General features: G+C 44.2%; 1 protein-coding gene across 3 annotated transcripts in view; it reads right to left on the reverse strand.

Annotated features, from left to right (window-relative positions):
• The window catches only part of Nav2 (neuron navigator 2), a 378,669-nt gene that overhangs the window by 40,691 nt on the left and 314,173 nt on the right, over positions 1 to 23,805 (reverse strand). For 2 of the 3 annotated variants that reach the window (XM_071616336.1, XM_027936588.3), the window contains exons 5-11: positions 20,975 to 21,442; positions 18,800 to 18,844; positions 16,308 to 16,468; positions 14,739 to 14,927; positions 8,356 to 8,408; positions 3,631 to 3,654; positions 3,444 to 3,518 (exon numbers count right to left, since the gene is read on the reverse strand). In XM_071616336.1, the coding sequence (XP_071472437.1) occupies positions 3,444 to 3,518; positions 3,631 to 3,654; positions 8,356 to 8,408; positions 14,739 to 14,927; positions 16,308 to 16,468; positions 18,800 to 18,844; positions 20,975 to 21,442 (1,015 nt within the window). Of the gene's footprint in view, positions 1 to 3,443; positions 3,519 to 3,630; positions 3,655 to 8,355; positions 8,409 to 14,738; positions 14,928 to 16,307; positions 16,469 to 18,799; positions 18,845 to 20,218; positions 20,285 to 20,974; positions 21,443 to 23,805 lie in introns of all 3 variants that reach the window. The other variant, XM_027936586.3, reaches the window with a different exon arrangement.

Consider the following 23,805-nt stretch of genomic DNA (forward strand, 5'->3'; position numbering starts at 1 on the left):
GAGATGTGTCACCTGAACACAGGTGTAGGGTTAGGGAGCAGACAAACAGAGGAGTAAGGAGGGACCAGAACAGGGACCTGCAGAAGATACATGGAGGAATCTTGGAAGAAGTGAGATTTGATCAGGTTATAAAATTCTAGAGGAAGAAAGAGATGAGTGGGCATTAAGGGTAGGGTGGTCTCTGAGGAGGGTTAGTGCCATCTCATTCTAAGGAGGGACCTAGAAAGTCATTCTATTTACTAGACTTCATCAAGCAGGGGTGCTCGATGGTTGAAGGCCAAGCAAAGGTCAAGCGTTGGCAGGAAGCAGGGCCACTTGTAACAGAAAGGTCACATGGAATAGTTTTTCTCTGAATGCACTCCCTCTCTGTTGAAAATGGAGAAAATGCCTCTTTATTTTAAAATAAAGATACATGCTTTAGTTTGCCCTGGAAAACATGTCAAAACCAAAGCCACAGTGGACAAAGGCCAGGGGTCAGGACATAGATGTCTAAAGTGTACCCTTGCACTGCCGAGGAATGGGGAAGCTCAATTTAAATGACTGAATTTCTATTTTTTTTCCATTCTGCATTTAATCTCCACCCATGATTCCAGTTGTGGGTATTTGTATTTTCTATTAAATTAAAAACTAAAACAAAACCTTGACCCCACGGAGACGGCTACTGAGAAAAGCGCTTTTGCAAGCTCAGAGAGAAACCGCATTAGCTCGGAGGAGCCACAGGATCTCATTTTGCTGGCCAGCGAAAGGGCTGCCTTTGTGTCCTGAGGGCAACTGTGAAAATACAGGCCGCAGAGACCGTGCGGAGCCTGGTTCAGAGTCACACAAGCAGCCTCCTCATCAGCCCCATTCTCACATTCCCAGGGAAAACAAACACAGTGGTATAAAAACACCCACAGAAGGTGGCTTTGAGTAGTTTGTCCTAGAAAAACAAACACAGCTTGGTCTTCCAGAAGATGGCAGACAATAAAACACGTTAGCACTGCCCGGTGGTGTGTGGTAAGACCAAATATTTACTTTAAAACAATACTGGTTCAATGGCTTTTATGAGGAACAAAACACACTTTTGAATCATCTAAGGGATCTCACTCCAACTCTTCTGGAACAGAGAGCAGAGCTCATGCAAATGGCTCAACATAAGGCTCCCTGTGGCAATGCAAGGTCACTGGGGGAATTTACCCAAGTTCATGGACAAGCAAGTTGGTTGCTACTTGTTGGTTCATAAAAAAGAGTGGCAACTGACAGCTGTCATTCTTAACTAGGACAGTAGCTCAGAATCACTTGGGAGGGGGCTTCTGTCAATTTTCATGTGTTTAGATTGTACCCAGAAGACCCTGGCTCACTGGGCCCAGGGGGAAGTTCTGGGTTTGGATACATACATTTGGTTACCAAGATGAAGAATCTACCCACAAGCTGCTGATGCTGCTGCTACCTTTTGAACATGATCTAGGCCTCAGAACTCAGTTCTCACATCAATGCTTGATGTCCTTTTGATACTGTTACTGATAATAGAAGAGGTTAAGAAAATAAAGTATTATAGAACACACAGTGGCCCAGTGTGTTAGGGTTTTGGGGGAAAAAAAAAAGATTTCCAGAAAGGTAAGAGAACTTGGGAGACTGAATAATAATGAAGGTAGTTACCAATTATTGAGCTTATAATTAAGGTCAGGCCCTGTTTTATGTACTTCATGTGCAGACTTTAAAGAGAAAGGGTTTCCTTGAGTAGATTCAAGCTAAGCTGGGAATCACCAGGGCAAAAACTCCAGGTAAATGATTACTTTGGAGTGTTGACTCAGTGTCCCAGTCAAAGAGAAACAAGCTTTGATGTCACTTTCCATTTTTACAGTGTGTTTCAGGGTCACACAGGTGCTTTCTCACAGACTTTAACACATTGGCCTGTGGTCTCCGGCTGGGCTGGGAACTCCTGGGCAGGAAGCCGTGTCTCAGACGCATCTTAGCACCTTCCAGAACCTCAGGTTCTGCCTTCTGATCTTCACCCTCACTGGGTCATAGTTCACAGTAGGGCTTGTCGAGGTAGTGACCTCTACTCTGCCTCAGTCAGGACGCTTCCTAAACACCAGCTACACCACTTTACAGCTTGCTTACAATCCACGGACAGGTCTCTCCTAATGTCAGGAGGAACCCAAGATCTCATCCTAACAGCTCAAAGACACTTACATCCAATCCTTGCCTTTCTTAACACCTTCTTCCCCACTAAGCTCTAGATTCTAATTATACACCAAGCTACTTGCAGCTCAAAATGCATCACGAACTTTCCCCTTTCTTTGCACAGATTACTCTCTTTAGTTAGAACACTGTCCTCCCTGTGAACCCTCTCCTACATGACATCCATCAAATATCACCTCCTCTGGGAAGTCTTTTTTGACTCCCTCCTAACTCCCACCAACACTGAGTGTGGTGCTCTTCCTATACATTCCCCAGCCACCTCCCCTTATTTCTACCATAATAGTTATCATGCCAAGGGCCAGTTGTTTGTTTTGTCTCTCTGCTCTACCAGAGACTGAATGCTAAGACGACAGTACTGTGCTTGCTTTGGGGCTGAATTCACAGCACCCAGGGCACAGCTGGCACACAAAACAGTTGTTGAAGTGAATGCTGGTTGGCAGTGTCTCCCGAACATGTAATCATGTATGTCATAATCATAGAGCAGCTTCGCTGTTTATTGTGGAGCCCTGAAGTTCTATTGTTTTATCCTTTTCTTTCCTTTTCCATTCCCCTACCCCTTTGAGGATGAAATTCTCAGAAAGGAGAAGGGAAAGGAAACTGGCACTTAATTTACTGCAAGCACTGATCATGACCGCACAAATAGGTAAGGGGGACTTTAGTTTGCCCTGAAAAACATGTCAAAACCAAAGCCTGTTGCTTCAACTCGATTCCACAGTGGACAAAGGCCAGGGGTCAGGACATGGATGTCTAAAGTGTATTTCTGCACTGCAGAGGAATGGGGAAGCTCAATTTAAATGACTGAATTTTTATTTTTTTTTCAATTCTGCATTTAATTTCCACCCATGATTCCAGTTGGAAGCATTTGTATTTTCTATTAAATTAAAAATGAAAACAAAACCTTGACCCTATGGAGACGGCTACTGAGAAAAGTGCTTTTACAAGCTCAGAAAGAAACCGCATTAGCTCGGAGGAGCCACAGGATCTCATTTTGCTGGCCAGCGAAAGGGCTGCCTTTGTGTCCTGAGGGCACAGAAGAGCAGAGTCAGGCTCAGGTGGTAAAGAACTTGCCTAAAGTCACACAGCCAGTTTGTGTGAAAGCTGACAGTCACATCCATGATGTTAAGTTGTTGTCCATCTTTATTACACGGTGCTACTTCTAAGTATTCAGAGATGGGGGCCTTGAGGCAATGCTTGGAAGGCAGAAATGGCTGCCTCCCATCCCACCCAACCCAGCAGCTCCCACCCTGAGATGCACTCACGTTGGCTGTCAGTTGGGTGGTCAACGCCGAAACCTTCTCCTGGGAGGCATCCAGTTCCCGCCGCAGTTTGCGAATCTAAAGATGACAAGGCACAATTACCTGCTTTGGGGAGTCTGTTTCTAGGCTGAGCTGGGTGAAATAATTGATAATAGTGAAAGAGGAGATTCAACTAGCAATGGTTCCTTACCTCTGACTGGCACTTTTCTTCTGGCTGTAAATAAATCACAAAGGAAATTAGACTAGTTGAGAAGCAAAGAACAGTACATTCCAGTCTATGGGGGAGCAGCAAATTTGGATACTCAGAAAAATCTGGAAGACTTATTTTCTTTTCTGATATATTTCTCTGGCTAAACTGGTTCAATTAAGTTGATCCATCTACAGAATATCATCTTAAGAAATAAGAAAGAATTAGAATAATATTCCAACCGATTGTGAGGAGCCACCCAGCCTCCACATGGAGATGGGCTAAAGGAAGGTGCTTGGGAAAAGGTATGCATGAGAAGGACACGAGCCAGCATTGGGGAGTAAAAACACAAGATGCTAAATTTAAACAGTTTTCAAAGTCTAAACATATCCCATGCAATATTGGGGATACACTTACACTAAAAGCTTATTTGTTGTTGACCTGAACTTCAAATTTAATTGTATGTTCTGTATTTTATCTGGCAAGCCCATCTACAGGGCAGGGGTTGATTCTGTCCCCATTTTCTCCCTCATTTGGCCTCCCTAGGGTGCTACAGTAGGAGCAGAGGGGGCAGAAAGGCCTTAGAGTGAAGGGCTGGGAAGCTCCTGTTCATCCAGCCTGCTGGCTCCACAGCTTGTGAGGATAACATGGCCTTCACTTCCTGCTGTGCCACCTTGAGTCCTTCAGTTACCTGGAATTCCTGGGAGTAATGGTGAACCTGTGAAACTTCTTACTGGTAAAGCCTTCCCTGCTGCCAGTGGTAACACAGGTACCGGCCAGAAAGAAACTATAAGAGTCTCTCTTCCCACATGGGGAACCCACATGAGCTGGAGGAAACTGCTACAGGAGGAACCTTTCTTTGTCTCTTCTCTGGTTCCCACAGGGGCTCATAAGGAAGGACTCAACCCTCCACCCATTTCCTGGAAATGCTGGAAGTATTCCTGCCCTTCTGTCCACCCACCACTCAGGGATGGAGGAGTGACTTGGGAGCCAGGGATAGGAGTAAATATCAATGAGAACATTATCTTGTCCTTAGGTTCTCAGTGAGTACCCTAATCTAAGTATACTAGTAATAACCCAAATATTTTTAGGAATCAATATCTGGCTCTAGTGGGTACTTCTGATAGTTAAGAGCACAAAAGGGAAACGAGTCATTAGATCCTGTAGACCCACACACATAAGCGAGAGCAGGTGGGCAGCTGTTTTCTGTCTCATCTTCCTTCACACCAGGCCCCCCAGTGCCCTTTTCCTGATCCTGCTCAAGATCTCCTTTCTCCAGGCTGGCTACTAACTAAAGCAACTCACTTTTAAGGATCGGAGGCCAAATTATTTAATCTTTGAAGTAACTCTGTAAAGTAGTTTTTTTGTATGCTGTTTCTGAGGTTTGGAGAGGTTAAGTATATTACCTAAAATCACACAGTGACAATCTCCTCCTCTGAGAAACTCAGAAGAAGGTACTTCCATCTCAATGCTCAGACTTGCCTCTCAGATAACATTGTCACAACTCTCTTTGTCCATTTGTCCATTATCCATCCATCTAACAAATATTAATATCCCCACCACCATCTAACAAATATTGATTTCTGACTTGGTGCAATGTTTTAAGGTCCTAGGATAGAGTTAAGAACAAGTGACAAGTCTCTAACCTTGTGCTGCTTATATCCTGATAATAATAAGCAGCACTGACTAAATGCTTGCCATGTGCCAGACTCTTCTAAGCACTTTATTTTCATGATTCACTGATTCCTTATGATAACCCTTTGTGTGTACTAATTCTATTGCTTTTTTTTTTCATATGAGAAAACTGAGGCATAGAGAGATTAAGTAATTTGCCCACAGCTGATGAGTGACAGAGCTGGGGTGATCCAAGGCAATCTAGTCAGCCTATGGGCATAACCAGCACATGCTTCTTCTCTTGTACTACAGCTACATTCTCAAGGAAACGTTCCAGAACTGAGTCCTGTGACTTCTAAGTCTGATCTAACGAAGAAAACAGTGAGAATGTCACAGCTATCTAACATATGGGAGGCTGCCGGGGGCCTGTTAGCATGCTGAAACACCCACAGGACCAGCCCCACTTTTAAGCTATTCTGTTGACAAGTTTTTAACAGTCTTGGCCACTGTCTGCCACTGTGCCCACCTGTCGCTAAGGCTGGGCCAACAAAAGTCATGTGCTCTGCATCTTGCCACCAGCTACTGCTGATCTTCTTTACACGTGGGAGCCCTGTGTGGAGCTTCGGGCCTCCATCTGTTCCACAGTTCCCCTGGGAACTTCACTGCTCTTCCCTCTCGATGAAGAAAGCAAGTCTGCTACCACCTGTGGCCTCTGAGATTCTCTCTACTCCAAGGGCTGGCCATGACTTCTCCATGGCTATTATTTAGCATCATGGTGCCTTTTTTTTTTTCATTTGTAATTAAAATTGCAGGCAAATTTCAGACAGAAGAGCATTTTTGAATATCCAAGAATTATAGAGATTTCAAGGGAAGAAGCTGCTATCCTCTAATTAGAGACCTAAGACTCTCAGCTAGTAAGCAAATTCCTTGGTCTGAGTCTGTGGCGACTGAAGAGACCAAAGATGACACCTTAGCATTTACAAAGGGGGCTGAGCATTGTTTCTGCATTTCATCACCTCTCAGAAGCTAATAATAGACAGGGGACCACACATCACTGCTAGGTGGTGGCAGAGTCTAGCCAGACTTGCAATTTTTTCTTAAAACTGGCAGACTGCTCTAGCATGAAAACATTCTAATGTTAGTCTATTTTTTTTTTAAAGCCTGCAAAAGCAATCTATAGTCTCAGAGCAGGCACATGTAAGAATAGTAAATGGGAGATTTTGACTAAGTGAAGGTCAGAGGTTCTGGAGACTCACACATCACCTTGCTCAGACTTCTGATATTGAAGACAAAACTGAAACATCCTGAATAATGGTAATTTGTCCAAAGTCAAGGGGATAATAAGCTAAGATTAGACCTTGGGTTTCTAGAAATAGAAATAGAATAGACTAGAAATAGAAATTTAAAATTATTTTTATAGGTCTTTGGTAATATGTTGAATTCATAGCAACTCAGAAAGGTCAATTTCGAATGTTATGAAAACATTGTCTTTATGCAACACACCCAGAACAGCAGCTACTAGAAGCCAGGCCTTTACTGCAAGAGCTTCTGGCAGTTGGCATGAATGGGGTGCCCCAAGGAATTACATGTGATGGCTTCCGAGATCTGAACACTCACAAGTGGAAAAGGCATGCTCTTTTCCTTCTCTGAGAAGGGTCTACTTGTCTTTGCATTGACAGAAGTCCCTGGATTTGCCACTGGGGGAACATGGGGCACTACAACATCTGCTATGGATGCTCTGTACCAACCCCAGGAAACTAGAGTCCCACGTCTCTCTGGTGCCTCCAGCTTCCACTTTGGGCAATAGGCTCCTTTCTCTCCTAATCCATATCCTTGGGGCTTGGGCCAGTGCCTGGCATATCAATGGTGCCAGTAAATACCGTTGAAGTGAATGGAGGTTAGAAAGCACTATTTTTGGTATCTACATCCAAAAATTTTATTCTAGAAGAGAGCACTTTGTTTATCTACTGGCTAACAGCTAGAAGACCGTCTCTATGCTTTCTTAGTAGATAATGATTTCATTAACCCCTCCCATGGTTACTATATATAAAACCTTTAAGAGGAAAGCCAGGACCCAATGATGAAATTTCAGACAAAATAATCAACTAAAGAGATACAACTGTGGAGCTGGAGGGGTGAGGTAGGTAGGAACAGAAGCAAAAGTTGCTAGGTCCTTCAAATAAGACTGTATCAGCAATCACCAACGTGTTCACTAATAATAAACAATGAGATCCTGGTCTCTCTCACTTGATTCTGGCACGATCACTTCTTTTCAAAGAGCCGCATGCAGTGCATCCTGTTATATAGCCCAGAAACCCAGAATTCTCAACACCTGAATGATTAAAGCATGTGCTTCCTTGGAATTAAAAGGCTAAAGGATTAACAAAGCAATTTTTTTCCTGTAGGAATTCCCAAATTAATATTTTTAAGATAAACAGCATATAGCTATAAAAAAGTAAGTTCCACTGAACAAATCCTGTAGTACTGAAAATCAGAATGTGTTGGGTTATATTTGCATTTTGTTCAACAGCCTTCTCAGCGATGACAGTTGGCCTTTAGGAACGTTTGTCCTGAGCTGTGCCGGCCACGTTTAACATAATGCATGCACTTTCTCCTTTCTTTCAAACTGACTTTTTGAAAACCTACTAGGTGCTAGGCACTGTCCTCAGCACTAGGAATAAAAAAAGTCCTCATCTCCCAGGAGTTTTTATTGCAGTGAAATGTAATGTTCAAACCATTTAGTCCTCAATACAACTCTATAAGGTAAAAACTGCTGTTCTTTCTACTTAACAGAAAAAGAAACTGAGGCAGACAGAGGATTAATGAACTGTTCAAAGCCTTTCTTTTCCATGCCGGCCAGCAGGTGGCCAAGGCTTCTCACACATTCTGACAAAAGTACCATATGAACAAAACAGCCAGTTCCTGACTTGTTGGTTAGTATATTATAATTAATAGCTACTTGTGAATTTCAAATCTTGTTCCCTAATTATTTGATCCCCTTATAATGGAAATGCTCTCTCCAGGAGCAATGTTCATTGCATTTTATTCCTGACACATTTGATAAAGGAATCCAAGCTCTCATGATCATAGCCAACGGCACTGATTTATACTCACTGTAGAATAAATGGACGAGGTGCTGGAAACCAAGGAGAGCGAGGATCCGTGAACTGTTAAAAGAAAAAACAAAGTGAATTGCACAGCTGGCTGCTATGGAACCAGAAAAGGGAGTGGGGAGCAGGAAATCAGAATTGGAGGATACTGTCAGGCTCAGCATGATGGTCTCACCTCGGCCTGGGTTGGTGACAGGTCAGGGTGAAATAAGAAATAGTTTGTGAGGCTGGGAATGGGGCTCAGTGGTAGAGCGCTTGCCTAGCATGTGGGAGGCCCTGCATTCAGTCCCCAGCACAAACAGAAAAAAGAGAGGAAAGAGGCATATTCCTTGCGGTAGCCTGTGGTAACTCATGATTCCACTATTCAGGGGCAATCTGCTACTGTTCTAGCATATTTTATTCTACTTTTTTTTTCTAATGTCATTCTTTTATGGGTTGAGATTGCATTGCACATGTATTTTATACCCTGCGAGATTATATATATATTTTATATCCTGTGCTGTATATTCAAAAAAATGAACAGATTAGTTTGAACCCAAGAGGCTGTTGACCATAGTCAATTCATTTTACATGACCATGTAGCAGAATATGTGGTTCAAAAACATTCACTGAAGTACAGATTCTGCATTGAATTTCTATTGTTTCTGCAAAGTAACAAGCAAGTACTATCCTTTTTTCTGTTTGCAACTAATACTTTCTGACTTAGATCCTACTTGTATAGCCTTATCACCTCTCCATCCAGTAGAGATATTTTATTATTCTCATTTTAAAGCCTGGTTTTTCTAGGTCTAGGTGTTCTGGATGCCTTCTCTTTTAGAAAGCCAGGTTCTTATTCTCTTGGTAACTTCTTGACAACTTATTTCAAAGACTGAACTATTCCTGCTTTCAGACTTCTGAATGAAAACTTTGAATTAGGCCCCACTGTTCTGACCACAGGTGGGATGCCTATACTTCTTTTCTGCATGATAACCTGCAGCCTGAAGCAGAATTCTCAGAAGCAACTTTTTTTTAAAATACTTTTATTTTATTTATTTATTTATTTTTATATGTGGTGCTGAGGATCGAACCCAGGGCCTTGCACGTGCTAGTGAGCGCTCTACCGCTGAGCCACAACCCCAGCCCTCAGAAGCAAGTTTAACCATGCACTTATGGCAGTCACCTACCACTCAAGATGTGAGCTCATCCCAGCAATAGAAGCTACCTGCCAATGAACCACCAAATGAACAGCACAGCCTATTACTTGGACGCCTATCTCTGGTCTTTCCAGTAAACCCTCCCTGACCTCCCATTCTTCTTTTATTTGTTCCTATCATATTATGACTCCTTCCCTTCTCTCCCAATCATGCCTTGGAATCTCTCTGCTTGTACCTTCCAGCCTTGGAATCTCTCTGCCTGTGCATTTCTCTTTGTTGGGATGCCCCTAAATAGTGCCCAACCAAATAAGGAGTGTGCGAACAATGTCCTCTCCAAAAAGCCTTTCGTTGCCTGCCTGCCATCTGCATCTTCTACCCACAGAGCTCTGCACTTGCTATCCTGGCCTCTTCTCACTCAGCAGGTACCTGTTCCTCTGAGTCTGACTCCGCCCACCATTCCTGTCCCTCCTCTTTGGCAATGCGCTGAGTTCTAGATATTTTCCTCCATTCTTCCTCCATCCATGACAAATCTGACTCATACCTATAAAACTCAGTTTAAGGTGTTAAGAGTCAACAATGGCTTTCAGTGTTAACGTGTCCACATATTAACAGAGGCTGCTAAAGCCCCAAAGTAGCAGCTTAATGTTCCACAGGGGTAAGTTACTTCAACTGCAGGACCCAGAAGGAAGGGGCCAGACTCCATCAGAGGTTGGGTCAGGTGGAATGTGCATAACACATGGCCACCCTTCCGTCACTGGCATGACAGCCCTGTCATAGGCCAGCTCCAGAGGGCTACAACAGCCTTTCGCTGTTGAAAATGGAAGTGCTTTCTCTTCTCTCCCTATATCTTATAACATAAACTCACTGAAGAAGTTTAGGCAGCAACTCAGGGCAAGCTTACGGCCCCAGGCAGAGGAGCGCAACTGGCGGCTTAAGGTTTTTCACCATAATTAACTCCTCTCTCTTGGTAAAAAGCAAGGGCAAGGCTTTGGTCTAAAGAGACCCTGTGAGGGGCTGGGGCTGAGGCTCAGCAGTAGTGCACTTGCCTGGCATGTGTGAGGCACTGGGTTTGATTCTCAGCACCACATATAAGTAAATAAAGTCTTAAAAAAAAAAAAAAAAAAAGACCCAGAGTCAACCAAAACTGAGTGTGCCTGGCTTGAGCCACTGTAGCTGCTCCTCCTTCAAGTGACCCGAGTCAAGCCAGAGCCTGGCTGTAAGGCAGATATCTGAAACTAAAACAGCTAAAGTGTGCCATGTAATTATGCTCCTAGTCTCTGTGCCTCCAAAATTTTATAGCTTCAAGGAACCACAGGGAAACCTAGGCTATCTTTGCCACTGAGGAATCAGAAACTCAGAGAGGTTAAAAAAAAAACTTGCTTAAGGTCTCACATGACAATTCAAGAACGGGATATTGAATCTGGAGACTACTTTGCCCTTGGTGACCAGGTCTATTGGTTTCTCTTCTCTCTCTCTCTCTCTCTTTTCTTTTTGAAAAGTTTTCCAGTGTATTTTAGAATAATTGCCTAATACCTTTATTTAATCTATACGGAAGCAACATCCAGGACTGAAGTTTGTGAATGAAGAAGCTTTAGACCTCTACACAGAATGTAGAGCCTCTAGACAGAATCAAATGACTGGGCATACTCCAATTAATAGAGCAGTCAACTGTCACACTTGGGAATCTCTCTCTCTCTCTCTCTCTCTCTCTCTCTCACACACACACACACACACACACTTTTACTATTAAAGCATTTTCTCATTTATACTATTGTTTAAAATAATCCTTATTATCACAGAGAATTTGCAGATAATAATCCCAGACTATGCAGGAGTTTCTATCCTTAATTAGAAAATGAGTAAATCAAGGCCCAGAGTGGTCAAGTGATGTGGCCAAAGGCACACAGCCAGTCAGAGGCAAGGAGAAAACCTAGGCATCACACTCTAATTCTCATTCCACAGTTGGGTACCATGGAAGGAGAGAGAAAAAAATGGTACCCCGCCTCTGAGCCAGCAGAGGAAGCATGACAGAGCAGAGAACACACCCATGAAAGACTAGACCTTGCCTGAGAAAGGGTGAAAGAGGAAAAAAAAAAAAAAGCTAGGTAAATCAAATGTGAATGAAGGATTGAGTAAAAAGAGAGCTGGGACTCAAGAGGCTTAGGACCTCATTCTGCATGACACATCTGTCTCAATTTTGTCATTAAAAAAAAAATGGGGATGAAAGAAATGGCCCTTGGGGAGAAGGATATAAGATGACAATTACAGCAATAGCTACCATTGATGGAGCACTTACGATAAGCCCCTTTCAGAGTTATTTGTTAAATGCTTTCCAGGATTTATCTTGCCCAATCTTCACTTCAATCCTCTGAGGCAGGTACAATTATTTTCCACATTTTAGCAAACAGGAAACAGGCTGATGAGAGTCAACCCCTTCCCTGAAGCCACAGTGCAAACCATGGGGGTGACAGGATCTGAATCATGACCCTAACTCAGGGGCTAGGAACACGAGCATGATGCAGGACAAGACTTCCTCCTTACTAAGCTGCTCTGCTGCTGGGGAGTCTGTGTGAACTGACAGGATGGGGGTCTCTTGGCTTTCAGATTACAGCAGTTCTTAGTCATGACTGATAAAATCATGTTTGTTTGTTTGTTTTTGTGCAAAGACAACCATCTTAAAAATGCACCCAGCATTCCTCGAAGTATATGCTACTAAAATTGATTTTAAGATTGCAGTGTTTTCTTTTTGGGGAGTACCAGGGATTGAATTTGAGGGCACTCAACCACTGAGCCACATCCCCTGCCCTATTAAAAAATTTTATTTAGAGACAGGATCTCACTGAGTTGCTTAGTGCCCCACTATTGCTGAAGCTGGCTTCGAACTCTGATCCTCCTGCCTCAGCCTCCTGAGCTGCTGGGAGATTGCAGTGTTTTCTGATAAAAATTAATTTATCTGAAATAATTTCGAAGGGTCTTGCATCTGGGCCATTCCTGCAACTACCCTACAGACCCAGGATTCCCACTTACCTCTAAACTGGTAAGTACTGATTCAAACGTACAACCACCTCACACAAACAACTTGCGCTAATTCTAAGTTTCTATTCTGCTTTATGGCATAGAATACACAAGGCCATATTATAAAGAGGTTCTATTTGGTCCAAATGTGAAATATGAAAAAAAATAGTTTGCATCCAGAGGAATTAAAAAGACCTGGTTAACACAAGTTCTATTTTGTTTTGTAATGTTAACAGTCTCAGGAGAAACAATATCACTGATAGTAGACTTCCCCAAGGATGAAAACATTCCATGTTCCCAAGCACATTGACAGCAGTCCCTACCTTTTCCTCCAAAGTTTGATTTTTTTTTTTACCCCTGTGCTTCAATTCCTTGTCACTATAAATCATCATGTTTATGAATATCTAGATTCTGCTTGTGGGTAAGCTCTTTTATCACTGTCATTTTGACATCCCAGATACTGCACAGTTGGGCTGCCTGTCAGGTTGGTTCCAGATGAAAAAAATAAAAGCTATCTGATGATGATACTGGAATGGTCCCAGAACTTTCTGAGGCTAACTGTGCTTGTTTGGACAAGTTTCAGTACTGAATGTGGTTCACTCAGGTGTACACAGGGTAGAGAAGATGGACGCAATGCAGGATCAACTCATCATATGAGAGTTATCATCAGGGAGGTTGGAAAATGCTTGGTGGCCATGCTTGGCTAGTAGGGAACCAGGAAAAGCTCAAGACAGACTGCATCTTCCTTCACCTTGGGGGTCAATGTCTCCCCACTAGACTGCTCTGAGCAGTTAGAATATTCATTTTTAGTTCTTAAATCAAGGAAAAAACCCTCAGTAACCCAGGCTCCTCCCCTCCTTAGTCCTCTGTTCCTGCAGTTCCCATATATGGATTTACAGAGTCAAGTCTGCACGCTGGATGTCATGGATGCAAATGATACATAAATCACTGGGACAGTATTAAGTCGCCAAGATTAACCAGGGAGCAACTGTTCCGTAACTAAATTCTTTAAAACTTTTGTTTAAAAGAACATTAGGAGAAAGCAGATGCCTTTATGCTTCTTGCCCTTTGATTTGGGATTTCCTAAATAACTACAAATTTGTTCTTTCCTATTGGTCAGATGCGAGACATATAGCTCCACTCACAGGGACTGGGAGCAGAAGGAGGCACCTATGACTTGCCCCCTATCTTTTTTTTGTCACTGGCAAAAAATAGCACAAACAGAGGTATAGCCCTCAGCTGACTCGGCTTGCCCCAGTCTCTAGCCCTGGCTGGAGACATCAAGCTGCCAGGAAACCAGCGCTGAATGTCTGTCTAGAGGCTGTGACATGTAATCATGTTATTGCATTAACATTTATATGTATTATCTCATCTAATTCTTAGGCTTGCATGAGCTGAATACTGTTATCACTCCCAATTTATCAGTGAGAAAATAGGAGAAGCAACTTGCCCAGGATCGTATACCTAAGGAATTGAGGATCCGGAATTTAAACTCTGCTGGTCTGACTCCATATTCTTATTCACTGGTCACTGGGGCCTGCCTTCACTGTCCTATGCGCCCAGTCTTTGGGGTGATGTCCCTCAAAAGGATTTTGACCATTCGTCCCCTAACTCAGACCTTGGGTGATGGAGCAAAGAGAAAGAGGAGTAGGGTGACTTGTGAGGAGGCTGACGAAGTTGTCCACAGAACTTTTCTTCTACAATTCTGATTAAAATGAACAAAACATAAAAACTCAACCCAAAAGAAGCACAGTTGGCAACCAAAGAAGGAAAAGGGTAAAAATGAATGCAATAAATTAAAAAGAAAAAAAGTAGCACTAGAGACAGAAAATTCTGGAGCAGAGCAGAGAGGCATGGTGCCCAGCTCCTAGAGCTATATAGGTCCGTCAACACAGGGAACAAACTCTCCCGTGACTCTGCCAGGAAGGCGAGCCAGTGGCTGGGTCTCAGGATGGAGGTGCCTGCCAAGAAGCTGTGGCCCTAGTCCAGGACAGAGAGGCCTAGAGCAGAACTCAGTCAGCGCTGAGGGCCACCAGAGTGTTTTCAGCAGCCTCTTCCCTAAAGTCCTAAAAGGCCAATTAAAAGTCAGGTCTTACTATTCAGAATTCCCCTCCCCAGAGGAGGAGGGAGAGTTAGAGGAACTCTCAAGTGGGGGATCAGGCCAACAGAGTAAACCCAGCATAGAGGACGCTCACCCGAGTGCTGAGTAACCTAGGAGATGGCAAATCCCTTTCCTTACCTTCCTCAAACCCATCCCGGAAGGAACCCGAACGGCTCATGGTTCTGCTCTTCTCATCCAAGGACATGGAGCTATTCCGGAAGCGGCTATCAGTGTACGGATCATACTGCCCATCGGCGTTGGACAGGCTGTGGGTCCTCAGCATGGTCGGGTTGGACAAGCTCATCTGGGTGACAGTGGTGGGGCTCGCTGGGATGAAAGGAACAGAATCAAATGTTGCAAATTCATGTCTCTGTTCAAATCCCAGATGGGGACAGAGAGGAGACTCCTTATCATCAGCCATACACGCTCCTGCCAACTTCTCTCCCTTGTCTTATTTTCTAAAAGGTAGTCAAATCAGCCTAGGAGCTACACACTTAGAGCTAAAAATATGGGAGGGAAGGCGGGTCAGTTCCAAAGCAAGGCTCTGGGCCTTGGCATTCCAACTTGGCACGTTCAGACAAGCCAGTGTCACCTTCCAGGCATGAGCTAATTACTCCCCGGGCTCATCTGGAACAATTCTCTCTAAAGCCAAAAGACCAAAATAGTCCAACCAGGCTTTTGATCAGATGGGAAGCATTTGTGCATGACAAGAATCTCTTGCTGCAAAGAGTTATGGCTGAGAAAGAACAATATGAACACAGGTCTCACTGCCTCGGAAAAGGAGCATTTAATAATGATGTACAAAGAGCTTCAACACGAGGGGGCACATTTACTTAGCTAAAACTAGCTTTCTGACTAAAATTCTATCCATGTCAGTATTAGTATTACACAGTATTTTCAGAGGTACCTATTTAGTTCATCAAAACTGAGTTAAACCTCACTTGATCACAAGCCACACCTATCCTTACAGACTCTGAATTTACAATATTCAGAAAAGGCTTTCTCTCTGAATACTGAGAGGAGACTGGAACATATTTTCCCCCTCTATCCATCCTCCACAGCTCAGCTCCCATCCCACTGCTTCCCCAAAACCTTTGCCAATAATGCCCACTGGCACCGATCTTTTCCTAACTGTATATAATATTCACTATCTGATTCTATTCTGTTATTACACGGTTTTCTATAAAGCTTTGGATTCTTCTCTTTTATTCTGTTTTATAGGTCTGCGTGGGTGTGTTTTTCTCTGTAGAAAAGAATCCACTGACATGTCAACAGGGACTGTGTTACAAATTCTTCTCCTTTCACATTGTGCCAGTCAAAGCATATGTCAGCAGCAAGCATTTCCAAGAATACTTGTTCAATCAAAACTTCAATTTTATTTCCAGCTTAATAAGAGGGCAAGAATGACCAAGCATGAGATATGCTGTAAAACCCTCTTTAAAGGTCTAAGAAACGGAATGCATTCTCTTGAAGAATGGGCTGGTCTGTTTGCCTTCCTAAACCAACTACAGGAAGAGAATGATTGGCTAGCGTACCCCAAACTTTGCTAGTCTCTTTATTTCTTTTATTATCTCCTATAATCAAACTACATCGCTGAAGGCTGATCAGACAATGAGAGGGATGTGACTACCTGTGTATTCCAAATCCTAAGACAACCTCCTCTCTATGGATAATACAGTCTATGGCTCATGACAAGTAGCTACTCACCAAGCTGGGAAAAGTTGAATCTCGTTCCAGAGGGAGAAGTCACACTGGAGCCAGAGGAAAAAGGGGAATTGGCGGCGGTGTCCTGCAGGCCTCCAGCAGAGTGGGACCTTAACCATTCTTTTGCATCTTCTTGTGTGCGAAGCTGGGAGGTGGGAGTATACCTGGGCAGACAGAAACCAGGCTGGAATGAACTATGAACAACACTTATGAAAATGATCTCTGTGGAGCTGATGACAATATATAAAAAGAAAATATATATCCAAAGCTGGTTAAAAAAAAAAAACATATCCCTACACACCCTGAAACTTCTGAAGTTTCTTAAAACCTTTTATGCTACTTGGCTGCATTTGGAGAAAATTATAATTCTTTCAATTTGGAGGGAATACCTAAAGGGAAGAAGTCTGGTAAATGCTCAAAAGAGCCGTCACTGGGCGTAACTATAACATGTTGATTCACGACAGTGTCATGTCAAAACCCCAACCTTGACAGTACAGAGGCAACAGAAGGATCTGCTGTTAGAGCTTCGAAGAAGTTTCAGTTAGGTGACTCCTGGCATCTGCATTCTACAGCACAATTAAATAGCCATGAATCACAGCACGTTAGAAAGCTGAGGTGTGAAGGGAGGGTTGAAGACACTGATGCTCATAGCAGTCGCTGCAATCTAGCACATTTGAGCCTTCACAGAAGGAACCCCAAGTTACTGTGATTGGCATGAGAGGGTCTTCAGAAGTCATGTGGCCCACCTTCTGTTGTGCTCTGGAATGTACTTGGTAATGACCTTGAACCTCTCATTGTGCCAGATGCCTGTATGGGCATTATCTCTCTAAAGCCTAAGATTGATTATTCTCATCTTATGTTCTGAGAAGGTGAGCTCCCTGTCCTGTGTCACAGAGCTGAGATTTTAATCCATGTTTTCTGACTCCAAAATCCATGCTCTTTTCTTTGTACCCGCTGACAACATCTAGAATTCCTAAAGCACCCAGGACTTTTGCACTTATGTACTATGGAATGACTGCTGATTAGGTAACGACAGAGATTCATTTGGCTTAAAAAAGGGTGCAACCAGTGTGTGTTGAGGGAGTGAACTTGACAGGGAGAGCCAGAGTGAAAGGAAACACAGAAATGCTTCCTCCTGAAGGGTTTTCCTATGGTCAATGGACTTCCAACTTTCTAAAGCACACTAGTTGCTTGTAAATAGATTGTCACAGATCCCTATTGTGAATTTTTCCAAATACCAATTTTTAAAAGCCACAGTGACATAATTTTGATAGGGCAGATATGCTACAGAAATACACCATTTCAAAACATTAATGTTTAGAACCTAGGTTCCTTTGGGTCAAAGAGGGGCATCGATGTCAAATTGGTATAAGGAGAGGCCGCTGCTTAAAGCATCGAGCACGGTCGCTGACAAGCTGTGCTCACAGTCACCACATGAACTCTCAAGTACCAAAGGCCATGCTGACTTGAAGGCAACAGAGCTGAATGCCCTCTCCCAGGCTGTCGGGAGATGTTAACACTCTCCTTAGAATTGACTTTACTCGGGGTTCCTATTGAAAGGAAGCATTGATACCTACCTCTCGTTACTGTTCAAAATGCGCTCAGTCTTAAGAGCTGCAGGTTAATCAACTAGACATACATGACGGCAATGAAACATCACATTCCAAATTCCATTTTAGGCAAAAGCACTTAATGCTTAGCTCAGGGTGAAGCCGATGCTATGAAGAATGAGGTGTTTAGGAAGCAGGAGAGATGACAGTCAGACCATAGGGGAGGCAGGAGCAAACTGGAGTTCCTAGGGTTGGCACAGTGAGGTGGATGGTATGAGCAGCGGTGACTTATAGCATCCTGTTTTACCAGAATGAGCCCCCCAAATGAACAAAGCCATGACTTACTATACATGGAAGGATATTCCTTCCTGGTAGTCTCTATTGTCATACATGCACACCACATCTTGGTGGGGGTGTTGAAAGCCAACTGGTTATCAATTAGAACATCTACATAAGAGCAAGGTATCTGTCTTTAGCAGTATTTTTTTTTTCAATCCAAAAAGTTAAATGTTTTTAAATCGGGAGTGAAATATCCCTCTTCTCCTTGGCTCTGGAGCTATCTAACAAATCAGCATGCTATAAGTCATGCTCTTTCTGCTAGAAGACAGCCATGTGGACAGAATGGTTGAGGAGAAGTGCTCAGGAATGAATCCCACTGGGGCCCAGCAGTAGCAGTGGCTGCTCTCTGGGCTTGCCCAGGGACGTCTGTCATGAGATGGTTGTATCACATTAAGCCTGAAGAAGCACAAGCCCCTGCTCAAGCAAATAAGCCACAGATGGAGAGATGAGAACTAGTGGGATCCACGGGAGCGGTCATCCAAAAGGTCCTGCTGCAGTGGCCAAAGCGAGATCCCCGGCCCAGTACAAACCCCCACCAGCCATGAGAGAGCCACACAGCAAGCTCCAAGGCCACAACAGATGGCATGGGTGCAAGGAGACAGATACCTGAGTCCTTTCTTAGGCAAAGTGTTCCTATCAAGGTGCGGGTCACTGTAGGAAAGTTAAAACAAAAAGAAGAACTTCAGAGAAGCACAGGGAGCAGGGAATGCGAAGGGGAGAAGGCTGGGGAAGAGGCCAAAGAGCCCTGAGGAAGACTCCCATCACCAGGGAGAGCCCTCTTACCCAGCTCTGCATGCAACACATCCCCACCCGGGAAAGCAAAAGGAGCCCTGTCCTGGGCCTGAGCTGACACAGTACATACTTTACCCCAAGTCACCAGGTGGCCTGAGTCGCTCAACCCCAATCGTTTCTCCTTTTCCACAGGTTCAAAGCCAAACTCAGGGGCTGCCCCAACTTGAAGCACAGCCCTTGCTGCCCATCTCTGCACTACCACCACCTTGGTTCCTTGGAGAGAGAAATACCAGCTTCCCTGCACCCTTAGCTCTGGCCCGCCTCCTAAATGCCACTGGCAATGGCTTCAAGAGGGAGAATGGACTTGTTGAAGGGGTTCAAGGGGCCAGCAGTCTGCATATTTGAAATTCATCTGTAACAAAGTGAATTCCAGGTCCCTCTCCATTTCTCCCTCTTTCTAACCTAGCAAAGGCGTAGCAGGGAGCTGAGCCCTGGGCTGGAGTCGGGCAAGTTCCAACTTGCTGACTGACAGAGTCAAGGCATTTGGATTTCCAAAGAACAGGGTTTAAAAGCTTGTTTTGTGAGTCTGACAAAAACAAAGTTTTTGCTGTTGATGGGGTGAAGAGGGTTTCCATTAATTTTTTTTTTTCCCTTAGCATGAAACAACATTTACTTGTTATGTTTGGCGAAGCCATTGCTCCTCCACAAGTTTAAGGTCAATTTCCATCCCTGAAGCCCACCCACAGCTGGGGGTGAACACAAGCTTCTATAATCTGCGTATTCTTCTCATTATCATTACAGGAAAGGGGCACACTGAACACAACAGTCTGCACGACAGGAGGAGCCAAACTGCAGGGAAGGACTTTGAAAGGGAGAAGAGCCAGCTGCATGGGGAGGGGCTGACAAGAGCAGAGGGCCAAGCTGCACAGTGGGTGGTACACCATTTCTGGGCTGGGGTGGGGAGGCAATGGCAGGAATCTGGGGAGCAGGGAACATGCTACAGGAGACCACGGGAGATGCAAGGGAGAGCCTGTGCCACTCCAGGTCAAGGGGCAGATTTTGAGGTGGCCTTCCCATGCTGGGAATGAAAGGGCCAGCCCAACTCCACCTCCCTGAGCTTCAGACAGCAGAACAGACACTCACTGGCATGTCTGGGTGTCACAGAATACACCAGAACCACAAACACAAGCAGAAGCCTCAGGCCAACAGCCTTGCACAAAACATCTGGCTTGACAACAGACAGGCAGAGGAGCCAGGAGGCCTGTGTGGGGCCCCGGCCTACAACATCATTACCTGTCCTGTTTCCTGGGCAGAGTACTTCTGCAGAACTTAGGGCTAGCAGCAGGGGAAGAGAGAGGGCTAGAAATCCAGGCAGGTAGAAAACAAGAGAAGGAACATTAGACTGAAGAAAAGGAGAAGCGTTGTTACACACAAGTGATATTTTCCTCTTTACTTTCCTCTTTACTAACCTCTTTACCAGGTTTCTTTCCCAAGTGCAGAAACTGGCCACACATCACTACTGCAGTGAAAGCCAGGGCTCTGAGGACACTTTCAGTTTCTTGATTTCCTATCACTGTGGCCAGTGGCAATTCGGTGGAAGGGTGTTTGCTATGACACTAAATCTACCCAGTGGCCCAGTGAACATCCAGCCACTACACGTCTCATGGCTGCACTGGAACAGCCGCCCCCTTTGCACAATTACAAGTGGGAGGGGAAAGAAGGCGCTGATGAATGAACAGAGTAAAATGGGAGGATTTCAAAGGCTGAATGCCATTTCAAATGGTAGCATAGATCTGCACCCAAGAGACATCCAGCAGCTCTAGGATAACCAAGGATAACCGCAGGACAAAGAGGTAACAGAAAGCATAGTCAAGCTAAATTCCATCCCAAATTGGCCTCCCTGTGAAAGAGCAGTAACTGGAAAGAACAAAATCTCGCAGGCAAAGGTGAATTAACATTTGGGGTTCCTAACCTAATCTCTGTGCTCTGGAAACAGCTTCTTCCTGAGAAAGAGAGAGAGAGGGGGACAGCCAGGGGCACAGCACCAACCTTTCCGACAGTGTGGTCTTCACACTGTTGGTTCGGACAAAGGGCGTCAGAGAGTCATCCTTAGAGGAGGCGATCAGGCCAGTGGAGGAATTGTGGCTCAGTCCCCCTCCACTGCCGAGGGAGATGTCAATGGACTCGCAGCTGGTGTGGAGGCTGCTCACAGACTGGAAGCCCAGGCCATCCTTGCTAACTGCTGAGGAGCTGCTGGCAGTGGTGCCCCAGGTCAGGCTGTTGGAAGGGCCCGAGTGGGCAGAGCTGGGGCTGGAGGCTAGAGGAGACTGGGTGAGGTCCAGGTTCTTACTGTAGAGAGGGCTGCTGCCACCACTGCTCAGGATGCCGCTGCCTGACGGGGAGTCTAAGTTACCTTGCTGGCTCATGGTGGCATGAGGATTGGAGATGACCACCGAATTTTTCATGTTTTCAGCTGTGGCGATGGGCACTTGCTTGGTAGGCTTCCCACCAAAGAGTCTGTGAAGAGACAAAGGGTTGTGTGGGATGAACACCCAGGCCAAGGGGCGCTGAGTTGTTAAGAGGAGAGTAGGGCATAGCGGGCAGCAAGACTCCCTGGAGAGGGAGACACCATCTGTCCTACTGAATTGGAAAAAAGTTGGCCAAAGGCCTGGATATGACACCTCTATCACAAGTGCCAACTGCAAGTTCTAGGATGCAGCTGAGATCCTGGTCCTCTCTGAACCAATGGGTGGTGAGGAAGGCTCATCCTTCTACTGGGCCAGTCACACTGGTCCAAGGTGGCACCTCCCTTTCTTTCTATAGACTAACTAGAAAACTGTCCTGGCCCAGGAAACATCTAAGAGGGAAGAGCTATCTAAGTCATTTTCCTACCCATGACACAAAGCAGACAGCTCAATCCCAGTCGCTAAGCACAATGCAAGGAATCAAGAACGTAAGTCTAGATCTGGATGGGGCTTGGGAAAAGTATCTTCACAGATTAATCCTCAAAGGAAAGCCCAAAAGATGTATATTTTAGGGTAGGAGACATACACAGAAAACTTGCTGGGTTCACAAGACATTAGGCCAGACATGCTGGGTACAAATCATGACTCTGGAACAGACACACAAAAGTGCCACTTCATGTCATCTCCCTGGTCAACAATGCAGCACAGGAAATGGCATACAGGCCTCCTTCTTCCATCAGCATAGAGCTCTCTGCCAACTGAGGAGATGTCTTAAAGTCACATTCAAGTAATGCAAGGGCTTTATTCCACCCAGAGTAAAAGTGATGAAACTATTAGGCAGACTGTGTTTCACCCAGCTACTCAAAGTGGTGATCTATGTCATCTCCAATCCTGCAAATTTTACTCATTATAAAGATAAGCAGACATAGAACCAATAATCCTCAACCAATCCTCACCACAGAATCTGGTGACAGAAGAGAAATGCTTTCCCCCTGGTGAAAACCAGATAATGAAATACAGTATTGTAGAATCTTGGCTTTAGAATGTTTACATACTTCCAGTTACGGGGACCTCAGTACTAATGAGTAACTTGCTCCATTGCCAGCTCTTCTGTAACTGTTAGAAAACCAAAATCTGATCCTTCTTTTCCTGTCTTTTATGCAACTGTTCCCCATCCCAAAGACTTGTCCCAAAGACAAGTCCAGTCTTTGTCTGTGAGTCCTTCGAATCATCTCAAGACTTAGCTACCTCCCTTCACTCTCCATATTAATGCACAGCAAGAGAATCAAGAACAACTTAGGGAAAGTGAGATTCACTTTGGGGCTCAGTGCAGACCTAAGGAGCTGCATGCATTCTCACGTATTGGGTCACACCAGCCTCAGGGTCTAGTGAAATGCCTTTGTAGTTACTAAAGGGAATCTGTAATACCAAAGAGCAGATATTACATGTGATACTTGAGGCAAGAAGCAGAGAAATTTTTCATTTACAAGGCAAACTGTTAAAACAACAAAGAGCAGGCCAACAGGACGTTCCCCCTCAAAAAAAAAAAAAAAATCATTACTGAAATTCTAATAGTCAAGTCTAGACAAAGGACAGTGAACAGTTTCATTATACCTTTCAAGTGGAATGCTGCTTCTGAAGTCTTTTCAACATTCCCGCTCACCCCCAAGTATGTACGTGCCTTTAGTTTTTCATTTTTCACTGCTTCATTTTCCGTCCTTGGGACTCATTCTTTCTTATGACAAGAAATCTCCCGGGGAGGTGGAATGAGCTCTAAACTATGCTCAGCTTCGATGTAAGGATGGTCCAATGGGCAACGAGATAATATAAGCAGGCAAAATGTCAAAGAAACGATTAAAAAAACAGTGAATACTGTTTCTACATTAAGAAATTGCACCGAGTGTGGAAATGTGGAAAAATGATGCCTTTTTAAGGTAATGGGAAATCAATTTCTCCTTTTCAGAAATTGTTCTGCTTTAAGATGTTTTCTTTCTTTCTTTTTTTTTTTTAAAGAAAGTTAAAATTTCAGAGACTAACTTGGAAGTATGTATGTGATATTAAAAAGAACACTGGGATGTACAGAAAAGATCCAGCTAAGATCAATGTTTCTCACAATGAGGAAGCTCAGTCACAGAGTTACCAAGATCAGAAAAAAAAAAAAAAAATCACTTGCTTTCCTTGGGCTACTGACCCTGTTCTAAGAGTGTATCAAGACCTCATCTCGGATGGTAATCAACTTTTACTGAGTGTTGAGTTTACGATGGCCAGATCTAGCTGCAAAGATTAACTTTACAAAAACCTCAGGAGAAGAATCATCATCCCCATTTTACAGATAAGGAAGCTGAGGCAGAGTTGTTAAGAAAGGTTACACAGTGGTTAATTAAGATGGTCTCATGATTTGAACCTAGAATGATG

The sequence above is a fragment of the Marmota flaviventris genome, chromosome 9 (genome assembly GCF_047511675.1).
Source record: "Marmota flaviventris isolate mMarFla1 chromosome 9, mMarFla1.hap1, whole genome shotgun sequence".
Taxonomy (NCBI): Eukaryota; Metazoa; Chordata; class Mammalia; order Rodentia; family Sciuridae; genus Marmota; species Marmota flaviventris.